An 11,520-nucleotide genomic window follows, 5' to 3' on the forward strand; every position below is an offset into this window, starting at 1 on the left:
TCTATCATCTATCTACATCTACATCATATCTCATCTATCCGCCCATCACCTGTCATCTATCATCTATCTACATCTACATCATATCTCATCTATCCACCCATCACCTATCTGTCCTGTATCATCTATCTACATCTACATCATATCTATCCACCCATCACCTATCTGTCATCTATCATCTGTCTACATCTACATCATATCCCATCTATCCACCCATCACCTGTCATCTATCATCTATCTACATCTATATCTCATCTATCCACCCATCACCTATCTGTCATCTATCATCTATCTACATCTACATCATAGCTCATCTATCCGTCATCTGTCATCTGTTCATCTATCATTTGTCCATCCATCATCTGTTTTTTACCATGAGGTGGTAAAGAAAATAGCCCTCTGTTGTTACTGCCCTTTCACTCAGCCCAGCGTCCAAGCACTATGTGATTGCCCCCTATATCCTCTCTGCCCCCCACTGCCCCTCTGCCCAGCCACAATGACCACCTCATTGATCCTCCAATGCCAGGCCAGAGGGCTCGTGCATGGGCTGTTCTCCACCAGCCCTGGAGGCTCAGGGACCTCAGGACAATCAGTCCCAGCCATCTGGGGCTCTCCCCCTCCAGCCTCCCATCTGGATGAACTTACTGTCCTGGCCAAAGGAGGAACTAAGCCATGTGTTGGCCAGCACACTTGATCTGGTACTGCCCCATGAAACTAAGTACATGCTGGAGTTGTCTCACAATTGGCTGCTGGCCAGCTCACTGCCTGCCCCAGAGGCCGGCCCACCAGGCCACACTTTGCACCTAGGCAGCATTTACCTGGACTCGGCCCAGGCCAGGCAGGGCTGGGGACTGCCATGAGGCAGCCACTGTCCCTGTTCTCAAGAGTGCCCAGGCTCGTGTGGGAAAACATGCCAGGGGAGCTTTCTGGAGGTGGCTGGAGAGGGCTTTTGGAGAGGGGGCAAGCTAGAGTGGGCCAGGGAGCTGTTGCGCTTGGCTGCACTGAGGGTTTCTGGGCATAGCCCTGGGGACCATGTGAGGGTGGGCCACTTGGAGAGGGAGGGGGCAGGTCACTGAGAGCAAGGTGCTGGGGAGAAGGCCCTCCCATCACAGCACTGAGGCCTATTAGTCCCTAAGCTCCCAGAACAGCTTGAGAGGTGGAGATCTACATCCAAGTCCCTCCCACACCCTCCACAGCTACCCAAATCCTCACACCCCACCTGCATTCCGGGGTGCCCTTGGGGCATCCGCACATACCTGCGTCCAGGCGCCCTCTCCTACCCACAAACCCCATGTCACAGTGCCCACCTGCCTGAGCTCCATGCCTCCTCACCTCACGTGCAAGCATGCTCACACCGGCACATCTTGCTTTTTCAACTGAGTGCTCCTTGGCAATCACTCCACACGTGGATTAATGTCTGAACACACTCCTGGGAACATCCAAACACCCACAGAGGCAGAGAACATGAGCCCCACTCTACATACCAACCATGTCTCAACCCCACTTCCTCTACTTCCCCTGCTTTTTCTTTCCTAGAGTATTGTACAGTAAACCCAGGATCTGATCATTTCAGCCATGAGCACTTCTGTTATTGATTACTTGGTGAAGGAGGCTCTTCTAAGCTAATCATCTAGGCCCACATGCAAGCCCACAGGGGTACTGAACCATCTTAAGGCTCAAAGCTCTTGGAGACTCTCAGTCTCAGCAGACTCCACCAGGTTGGGAGGGAAAGAACAGTGACAGAGAAGGGGGCTTTGCCAAGTTGGCAGCCTGGGGCTCTAGAAGGCTGTGTGGATGAGGGGAGGGCAGAGGGCTGAGGAGGTCCCTGCAAGGTGAGAGCAGGACACTGTAGAGGAGCCGCCAAGGCGAGGCCTGGTAGTGAGACGGAACAGGCTGTCCACCTCAGAGGCCAGTGGAGTGTCCCCACTCCACTGAGGGATGGAGGAGGCTAGTGGAGCAGCTGAGGGAGAGTGGTGGAGGTGGCGGCCCAGGGTAAAGGCAGTGAGGGCTGGGGCAGGGGGTAGGGGAACATGGGACCTGAGATGGGATGGGTGGGGCCTCAGGAGTTAGGGCCCGAGTCTCCAGTGTGGGTGAGGTGAGGATACAGCGGGGCCCCCAGCATGCAATACTCAGCTTTGCCCTCAGCCACTGACCAGAATGGGTGGCATGAGCTGACGGTTCAGATGACTCCTGCAGCCCTGGGATGTCACCCTGCCATGCGTCCCCACCCCCTCCTTCCACATCGGCCTTGGGAAGTCACTGCTGACCAATGAGGTAGCACTGGATGTGACTGCAGGGCAGAGCAGGATGGCCACACGCCCTCCCTGCAAGCACCGGGGCCCTTCCAGTCTGTGAAATGGGAGGACGGAGGAATCACAAACCCTGGCACCAGAGTAGGAGATGCTGGGCCCAGAAACATGACATGCAGTTGAGTCCAGTACGGAAGTGGGAAAAGTGTTGGGACTTTTGTTCAGCAGGCCTCGGTGAGCTGGGGGCAAGGAAAAACTTGTCAATGGGGGGGGTACCAGAAGCTGGATGGCTGAATCAGTGTACTTTAGGTCATCACCAGGGGCTTGGGGTTGCTTGTGACGCTGTGGGGACAGAGCCCTCTGCACCACTAACGGAGTCACACAGCCCTCTGCTGGGGACACAGGGGGTATATTCAGAGATCCTAAGGTTGCTTCTCCCCCATAGTTCATGTACACTTGGCCCTGCCCCCAGTGACCCCAAAAAGGGAGACGAAGAGGAACGGGAGAGCCCAATTCTTGGCTTCTGAGCCTTAAAGAGATCAAAGGTGCCACCAGCAGGAGTGGGACGACCAGCTAATGCGTCTCCTGGATGATGCACTTCTGGGTCATTCTTCCCAACAACGCGTCCCCTGACCCAGTCATGAGGAGGACACAGCAGACATTGGGCCATGAACACAGGCAGGTGAGGCCATCGGGAAAGGGAGGCTGTGGAGGAGAGGCAGCCCCATGCTGGGGGCCTAGGCTGAGCGACTTTCCTCTGAATAACCTACACGGGACACTGTGGACAGGGCAGGCACTGGCCTTGTAGCGATCCTAGCGATCCTAGCAATCCTAACAGTGGCTCACTGAGGTCCTGCCCTACACTTTGAGGGCCGCTGGCCTGGAGCGAGCGATAAAACAAATGTGGCAAACGTGAACCATTGGTGCGCCTGGGTGAAGGGTATAGGGAGTTTGCTGTGTTATTCAGGAACTCTGAAATTAAAAAGGACAAGAAGCAAGGCTTGGGTGTGCAGACCGAGGCCTCTGGCCCGGCGCCGGCACCTGAGAGATCCCAGGCACCAGAGGGCACCCACCCCTGCAGTCCTGGAGAAGGTGCTCTCAGCTGGCCCCGAAACTGGCCAGGGAGGGTGGGGGAGGAGGCCCTGCAGCAGGCCTGGGCACCCGGGGGCAAGGGTCCCCAGAAGGCAGAGCAGCGCAGTGCTTTACACAGCCCCAGGCATGAGACCTGCCTGCTGTAACTGCAGCCGATCGTGTGGCTCTAGCCTGGCGGGTAAAGGACGCGGCACATGGAGCTGGGAGATTTATTGTCATTTCATGCTTAGAAAATAGACGGGCTTGGGGCTCTGCCCCACCCCTGCTGGTGGAGGGCGGGCAGGCCCGAGGGTGGGTAAGCACAGGGCCAGGGCCGGCCCAGGCCATCTGGGCTCCCTTGGGGTACCCACCACAGCCAAGGCACAAAGCCCAACCCCAGTGCCAAAGCTGGCAGAAGGCACTGTGTTGCCTGGGAGACTCAGGGCCCCATGAGGCCCAGGAAGCTGGTGGCATCAGCAAAGGGAGAGGGGTGTCTCCCTCTCCCTCTGGAATGTCCTGAGACAGAGGGCCAAGGGCCAACAGCTGGCCTGTCCTGGACTAGCTCTGTGTCCTTGGGTGAGTTGTGGCCCCTCGCTAGCCCCACTGTGAGATGGGGCACAGCTCTCAGGGGGTAGGGAGTCTCTAGTTCTGGCCTCTGGGCCTGCCACAGCTCAGCATGCAGGTTCAGCCAAGAGCGCTCAGGTGAAGCTCATCCTGGAGGTATCCCCAGCCATGGGCAATGGGGGAGGCAGATGCTGTGGGGACAAGGAGCTCCTGGTTCTGGGCACCAGGCCACGGGCAGGAGTCATCCGGGGACCCTGCAAAGAAGAGAGAGGAGAGGCATGGGTGCTAGCCCCGTCATTAGAGCCCCCAGGGGGCCGGGGCCAGGAGAGGGCTCTGTGGTGCCTGCTGACCAGGGCTGGTTGGACTCGGGATCGGAAGGGCCCGCCTGACGTGGGCATGTCACGATGTTGTGTCCCTGGGTCACTGTCAGGGCTAGAAACCTGAAGCAGGGTGGCAGGCAGAGCTCCTGTGACCGTGACCACGGAGCACATGAGGGGCCCTGACAGCGGCCACTCAGACGACCTCTGGTCGTGTCTAAGAACCACCCCACGGCCCTGGCGGGGTTACCTTGGGAGAACAGGAGCTGGAGGCGAGCAGACACAGTGCTGGGCCTGGGATTCAAGGCCTGTGCTGACCCCCGGGCTGGGCAGCCATGGCAGGCCCAGTGCCCCATCCTGGACATGGCAGATGGGACAATGTTGCCTCAAGGACTGTGTCTGGGGCATACAGTAGGCAATTAATAAGTGGCCTAGTCATGACATGAGCAAGGGGGCAGCTTGGTATCCAAGGTTCCATCAGGGAATGAAATGGGCCTAGCAACAAATCAGGGCCAGCAGCTGACATCAAACTGAATGCCACGTGGGGCCCCCGGTCCTAGGCCCCAGGGCAGATCGGGCCCCACATCCAGGGCACCAGGCACCAGGACTCCCCACCCTGACCCTGCGTGGGGCTGTGTCCTCAGGGGGAGAGGGCTGTGGGCATGGACCTTGGAGGCGGTGAGGAACGGTGTGGGCTGTGGGCTCGACCACACCTGATGAAGGCATGCTCCCACTGTCCAACCCCACTGGTCACTTTTGGACTCTCCTCTCAGGAGCAGAGATGAAGCTACATCTTGGGGCCTGGGGTGCTCTGCCCGCACACAGAAGCTCCTGTTCACTTCTGGGCTATGGTGTCCACTGCACGGAGGGACTGTCACCTGCAGCAGGGCCCTGCCGACGGCACTGGGGCCCCATCGTCCTGCACGACTCCCTCCCATATTCTGTATCACCCTGGGGCAGCCAAGGCCTCACAGCCCTGTGCACCTACCCCAGGGCTGCCCATAGCCTCACTGTGTGCTGCCACCAAGGCTCGGTCAGGCCACAGGGGATTCGGGGGCTCATTTCCGTCCTCTGTCGGCATCTGCCTGTGTTACACATGTCCCTCTCTTGCCAGGTGGGTGCTTTTCGGGGGGGGCCTGTCTCCGAGCACCTCGGGACCCCAGCCCTGCACACGGCAGGGGCTTTGTGTGGAGTGCTAAATCTTTGGGAGCTGTGTGCACGACACAGGTCCCCCGCAAGTCCTGCCTGCATTGTGTATCCTCAGGCACAACCCTTAGTCTCTCTGAGCAAGGAGAGAACATGGCTTCCCACCCGCTTCCCCCCAGGGCTGGATGGGGTGGGTCTCATCCTAAGATTTGTCTGTGGCCTCGCCACTCCCCTACACTCAAGGAGACAGCGCAGAGGTGACCTCCACAGGCACTGGTGACTGAGTGAGGGGGTGCCCATCCCTGGCAGGCAGGCGGGGTGTCTTGAATCCCTCCCAGCCTGCTTTCCTTCCTACCCCCACAAGCTCAAGCATCAGTGGCCCAGCCAGGCAGCAGGGCGGCACACAATCAGTGCCCAGCCCAGCTCGCTCCACAACTGGCAAGGGATGCAGTGAGCCAGGCTGGGCCCAGCTCCTGCTGCCTGCAATTGAGGAAGGTGCTGACCCGGTGGCAGAGGCTTGACTGCTCAAGGGAAGCCAGAAATATCATTTGTGTGTGAATTCTCCGGATTGTTAACTGTGACTCCAAACAATTTCTGCTCAAATGCTGAGGGCTGGGCCCAGTGGCCAGCACAAGGACAGGAAAGCTTTCAGCCAGCCCCGGACAGATGGGCATGGCTATGCACAAAGGGTCCCCATGGTCCCTGGCCAGGGAAGGCACCAGGACACAGTAAGCAGGGGCCTCGTCAGGGAGAGCCTCCTGAAACCCCCTGGACTCCCACCTGTGGACAGCAGGTAGCACCGAGGCCACTGCTGGGCTCGGTGGGTCTCACAGCCCCTCCTTGCTCACCTGAATTCCCTACTGCTGGGGAGCCATATCGGTCACGGGCTTCTGGACGCCAAAGGCTGTGATGAAGATGTTGACCACCACGATGATGAACACCAGGCCTGTGGCCAGGTTGTTGAGGAAGTCCAGCTTGACATGCTTGGCTGGGTTGTTGAGGTCGTACTTGACTGTGGGGCGAGAGGGGACAGTGGGCAAGTCCACCCTTCCAGACGGCCGGCCTGCAGGCCTCCATCCCAGCATGATCTGGACGTGTGAGGCCAGGCTGTGCTTTACGGGGCCATGGAGCCCTCGACCTTGTTTCCATGGTGGGTTTTGTCCCACAGAGAAAAATACGTGCATATATAAAATACTGACAATGATGGCCTCTGTGCCCTGGCTGGGCAGCCACATTGTCTCTGACCCACACAGCCACCCTGGAGACAGGCTTCTGTAGCCCCACTTTCTCCTCAGGAAACTGAAGCCCACTCCAGGCTCTGCTCGCTCCAGGCTCTGCTCGCTCCAGGCTCTGCTCGCTCCAGGCTCTGCTCGCTCCAGGCTCTGCTCGCTCCAGGCCCTGCCCGTTCCGGGCTCTGCCCAGCTCCTGACTTTAATCCAAAATGAACTAAGCACACATCTACTGAGCCCATCTGTGAACAGGACGACACAAAGGCGGCCCCGCTACGCAGTGGGGGAAACTGAGCGGCGGGGCAGTGCCGTCTTGTCCTTGTGAAACAGGTCCCCAGGGGGAGCAGTATCAGCTCAGGACAAAAACTGCTGCCTGGTCACTGCTGGGACTCAGGTGACCTTCTCAACCTCCACCACCACCTATGAACAGCAACCCCAGCAGACCCCACATGGGACACCCTCTATGGGGGTGGGTGGCTGGGGGGCCTCCTTTCTCCCTTCACTGTGAAGTGAGAGCATGATGCTCTGGGGCGTTCCTCTGGGTGTGGGGGTCACTGGGCAGCTGCCCAGTCCCGCCTTTCCACCCACTCTGGTCCCTCTGTCTATCCACTGGAGGAAGTTGGTCTGAGTTTGAGGTGATGGTATTTAGCTACTTAGTGTTGGGGAAGAGTGGCGTGTTGGTGGCTACAGCCTGCAGTTCAGGTTTTCACTCAAATATGGCCAGCTGCCAGGAGCAGGTAGCCGTGTCGGTGGCGATGGCGGCAGGCCAAGGATCCCTGCCTCAGCAGGCACACCTGCTGTGTAACTTCGATGCTCCTGCCATCCTTGACACGTGTGTACCAGGGACACCGAGGTAAACAGAGCCCAGCCTCTGCCCTGGCTCTCGGGGACCTGCTCCCATAACTTGTTCACGCAGGGTGTGAGGAGAGTCTGCGAAGCAGAGAGCAGGAGATCCAACACTGAAAGACCCAACCTTCTGGAAGACGAAAGCCCTCTAAGGGTCCTCAATGACCCTTCTCTTGAGCAGTGGGCTTTTATGCCGCCCACTGCTTCACGAGGCGTCCAAGGTGGAGAAGGGCTAACTTCAGGGAGATGTGTGGAAGTGGCTTCTGTTTAATGCCATGAACCCCAATGTGATTCACAGAAAACCCACATCACTTGAAAGATTTGCTCTGACAGAAACACCACCACCTTATACAGAACAAACTGAAGGAGGCCTTTGGTCCCTCAGCCTTCTACATACAGGAAGCAAGCTGAGAAAAGGACTCAATTGTAAACTTCAATTCCTCATGGAAAAGGAAGGATGACTCAGACTGTGGAACCAAGAGCCACAGCGAACAACTCTCAGAACAGAACAGGGCTGAGCCCAGGAAGGACCCGTGCTCCTGTGTGCCTCCCGCAGCTGCTCTGTGCAAGGAGAGCCTGGGCTGTGGCTGGCCCAAGCCCTGACCTCCTGGGGGTCCTGGGGGTGGGCAGGGAGGCAGATCACTTGTTCGTGCAGTTCATGTGTCTTCAGACCAAGAGAGGCTGCATCTGAGGGCCTCGCCTGGGCCTGAGTTAGATGATAAGACCCTAGACTTCAAGCTGATGCCATCATGGGCTGAGACTTGGTAGCCCTGGAGGGAGTGTTATGCATGTGGAGGGACTGAAATACTGTAGCAGGAGGGCAGGCTGCCCAGCTGTATTCTCCAGAAATGGCAGCAGCAACATCTCCCATCACACATGACCTCGGCACATCTCAGTGGAGGTGCTGAGTTGTGGGGCCTGTGTCTCTTCACCTTGAACTTGAATGGGCTTGTGATGATTGCAGAAGTGACACTATGTGACATCTGAGGCCAAGTCTTATAGGGTGATACAGCTTTTGCCAGTTCCCTGGGGGTGCTCAAGAGGAAGTGAGCCATTATTATATATATTAAGTGTGTGTATACAGGTTATATACATACACAGCACTGAGAAATGGAGAAACTGAAACATAATACAAGTACAAACCTTTGGAAATCACTGTGAAAAAAGGAGTCGATTCTGCTCCAGTTCAGTGTAAAAAGATGAAAAGGTAAAATTAAAGAGAATGAGATCGGGATTAATAAAATATTGCTGACTCTCCAAGACAGAGTAGAAAGAAACAGTAACAGGCCCAGCACTTATCTGTTAGTAGAAAAAACAAGTCTGTCTTGGAAGAAGTACAGCTAGAATGCTCCTTAGAAGCGTGGATGGCGAGACTGTCTCATGTACCTTGGACTTGTTATCAAGAGGGACCAGTCCCTGGAGAAAGACATCATGCTTGGTAAGTTAGAGGGTCAGTGAAAAAGAGGATGGCCTAGGAGATGGATTGACACAGTGGCTGCAACAGTGGGCTCAAACACAGCAACTATTGTGAGGATGGCGCAGGATCGGGCAGTGTTTCATTCTGCTGTACATAGGATCGCTATGAGTCAGCCCCCCTCAACTCGGAGGAGTCTACAGGCCCCCAGGCCTGTCTGCCGAGCAGCACTGGTCCCCTCCCCATGTGCTCTGGCCTGCTGAAGTTTCTCCATCCCAGACAGTGCTGCTACCCACCCCTCCTCGTGTCAGAGGGTGGCACTGGGCCAGGCCCAGCCTCTCTGCACCTCAGCGTCCACCTCTGGAAAAGGGGGACAATGCCAGCACCTGTCTTGTGGGGCTCCTGTGAGGGTTAGATGGCACATAGTGGTGCTCATGAACATTAACCCAGTGTGGCTATGGTATTTTCCCAAGTGTTATAGGCTTGGGTGGAAGGAAGGAGAGACATCGGGGGCGGGGAGAAGCTGGGCAGCTCTGGACACAGGAAAGAGTGGGCAAGCAGACACGGGCCTCCCCCACAGGTGGGCCCTCTGGCTGGGTGGGCAGGCACTTACCGAGGAAGATGAGCAGCACGCCCACGCCAATCTGGAGAACAAGGGAGATGGAGATGAGGACCACAAGGGGCATGAAGAAGGCGAAGCTGGGGCCCTGCTCAATCACAGCCTTGAGCTGGGAGGCGTTGGCCATCAGGAGGGCGACGTCCAGCATGCTCTCGGCTGCACTCTTCTTGTTGGCATAGTGGTTTATGTTGATGGGCTGGGTTCTCCCGACCCAGCGCAGTGGCTGCAGAATGGGGCACAGTCAGCCATGGCCAGTCGGATGGGGGGGCTGCCCTCCGCCCTACTCCACCACCTCCCCCGCCACAGGCCGCATGGGCCTGAGCAGTCCCCTCCCAATTCCTAGCCCAGTTTCCTCCTTGTGAAATGGGCCCGTGACTGCGGCAGGGCTGCCTGGTGGGCCAAACGGGGCCCTGCAGGTAAGGCCTTGTCATGTCCCTGGCACAGGGCAGCAAGTGGTTATTACTGCACTAAGAAACCCCAGAATGCTGTTCAGCCTGGGCAGAACTCTCCCCAGGGATGAAGTCATGAAAGCACTAGTCAGCACACACATGCTGGCCTTGAAAATGTGTGCTGCCCTCGCCCTCCACGCAGGTGGTGCCATTTGGGCAGTAGCCCAGAGCCCGAGGCCCCTCTCCATGGCCTGCCCATTCTGTGCCCCCGCAGGGAGGAGGTGTGTGAGCAGAGGGAGCTGGATTCCTGATCCTCACACACTTGCCCGGGCATGAAACGGAGCCTTCCCCGGTGGAGACGCTGCACCTCCCGGCTGTGTGGCCCCAGACAAGCTGCTGGCCTCTGTGCGGCAGCATCGCCCTCTGCCAACAGCCCACCCACCTCGCTGGGTGGCCCTGAGGAGATACCCAGAGCCCACCTGGCATATAGGAGGTGCTCAATTAACGCCTTGGTATAAGATGCTGTAGTTGAGCTTAGCTTCTCTTAAGTTTTAGGTGAATAAGGAAGAAATACAAGTGCTGATATCTCCCTGACCCCCACCCTCAGAGGCAGGTCCAAGCCCTGCACCAAGCACCAGTCCGTCCCAATGCTGGCTGGGTCATCCCTACTCACTAGGGTCCCCCATGACGGGTGCTCACTCTTAGGCCTGCCTAGCTCACTGAGGGCAGCCCTCTTCAGGCTGCACTTGGTCTGGCCCCTCCCCAGCCACCCAGGACCAACCTGCCTGTCTCAGACCCCCTGCCGTAGCCCTCTGTCCACAAGGCTCCGGGGCTGCTGAAAGCCAGGTGCTGGTGGGCCGCCCTCCTAGGCCGCCCCGTGGGATTCTGTTTCTACACTCATGAATGATGCATGAGGCCTCTGAGTGGGAGGCCACGGGGGCACATCGGCCAGGGCCCAGGAGTGTGAGTTAGGCTGAAACAATGACAGAGAATGGGCATGGGGCTCCACACAGCTCAGCGGGCAAACACAGCGTTCACTGACCACCTCCACTTTGTTAGCATGAAGTATCTCACAATTAAAAAATACGTATTCTAGGAAAACATAAGGCAGTGATACAGAACTGACAGAGGGGCTGAGGCTTTGCTTTTATGGTAAATATTTTAAAAATTTAAAATATCCAGGAAGAAGGGGAGGCTGGATCTTTGGGACACAGGTGGGATCTGCTGTAGGCCCTTTTATTTTTTAATGTTTTTCCCCATACAAAAATTTATACATACATTGTTATGTGACTCTAATTGCTCTCCCCATACTGTGACAGCACACTCCTCCTTTCCACCCGATTCCCCATGTCCATTCAACCAGCTCCTATCCCTCTCTGCCATCCCATCTCACCTCCATACAGAAGCTGCCCATTTATTCTCTTGTATCTACTTGAGCTAAGAGGCACACTCCTCACGAGTATCACTTTATGTCCCACAGTGCAGTCCAATCCATCTGAGGAGTTGCCTCAGAAATTGTTCTAGTTCTGGGCTGACAGAGAATCCAGGGGCCATGCTTTCTGGGGTTCCTCCAGTATGTCAGACCATTAAGTCTGGTCTTCTTACTAAAATTTGAGTTCTGCACCCCACCTTTCTCCTGCTCCATCAGGGACTCTCTGTTGTGTTCCCTGTCAGGGCAG

At 57.0% G+C, this 11,520-nt stretch overlaps 1 protein-coding gene across 1 annotated transcript in view; it reads right to left on the reverse strand.

Moving 5' to 3' along the window:
* Positions 1 to 3,539: 3,539 nt before the first annotated feature.
* Positions 3,540 to 11,520, reverse strand: part of NINJ1 (ninjurin 1) — a 17,318-nt gene continuing 9,337 nt past the window's right edge. Inside the window, exons 2-4 of the mRNA XM_004384226.2 lie at positions 9,447 to 9,675; positions 6,193 to 6,356; positions 3,540 to 4,135 (exon numbers count right to left, since the gene is read on the reverse strand). Coding sequence (XP_004384283.1) covers positions 6,202 to 6,356; positions 9,447 to 9,675 — 384 coding nt within the window. The 3' untranslated portion in view covers positions 3,540 to 4,135; positions 6,193 to 6,201. The remainder of the gene's footprint in view (positions 4,136 to 6,192; positions 6,357 to 9,446; positions 9,676 to 11,520) is intronic.

Source organism: Trichechus manatus, unplaced genomic scaffold, assembly GCF_000243295.1.
Source record: "Trichechus manatus latirostris isolate Lorelei unplaced genomic scaffold, TriManLat1.0 scaffold00120, whole genome shotgun sequence".
NCBI classification, from domain to species: Eukaryota; Metazoa; Chordata; class Mammalia; order Sirenia; family Trichechidae; genus Trichechus; species Trichechus manatus.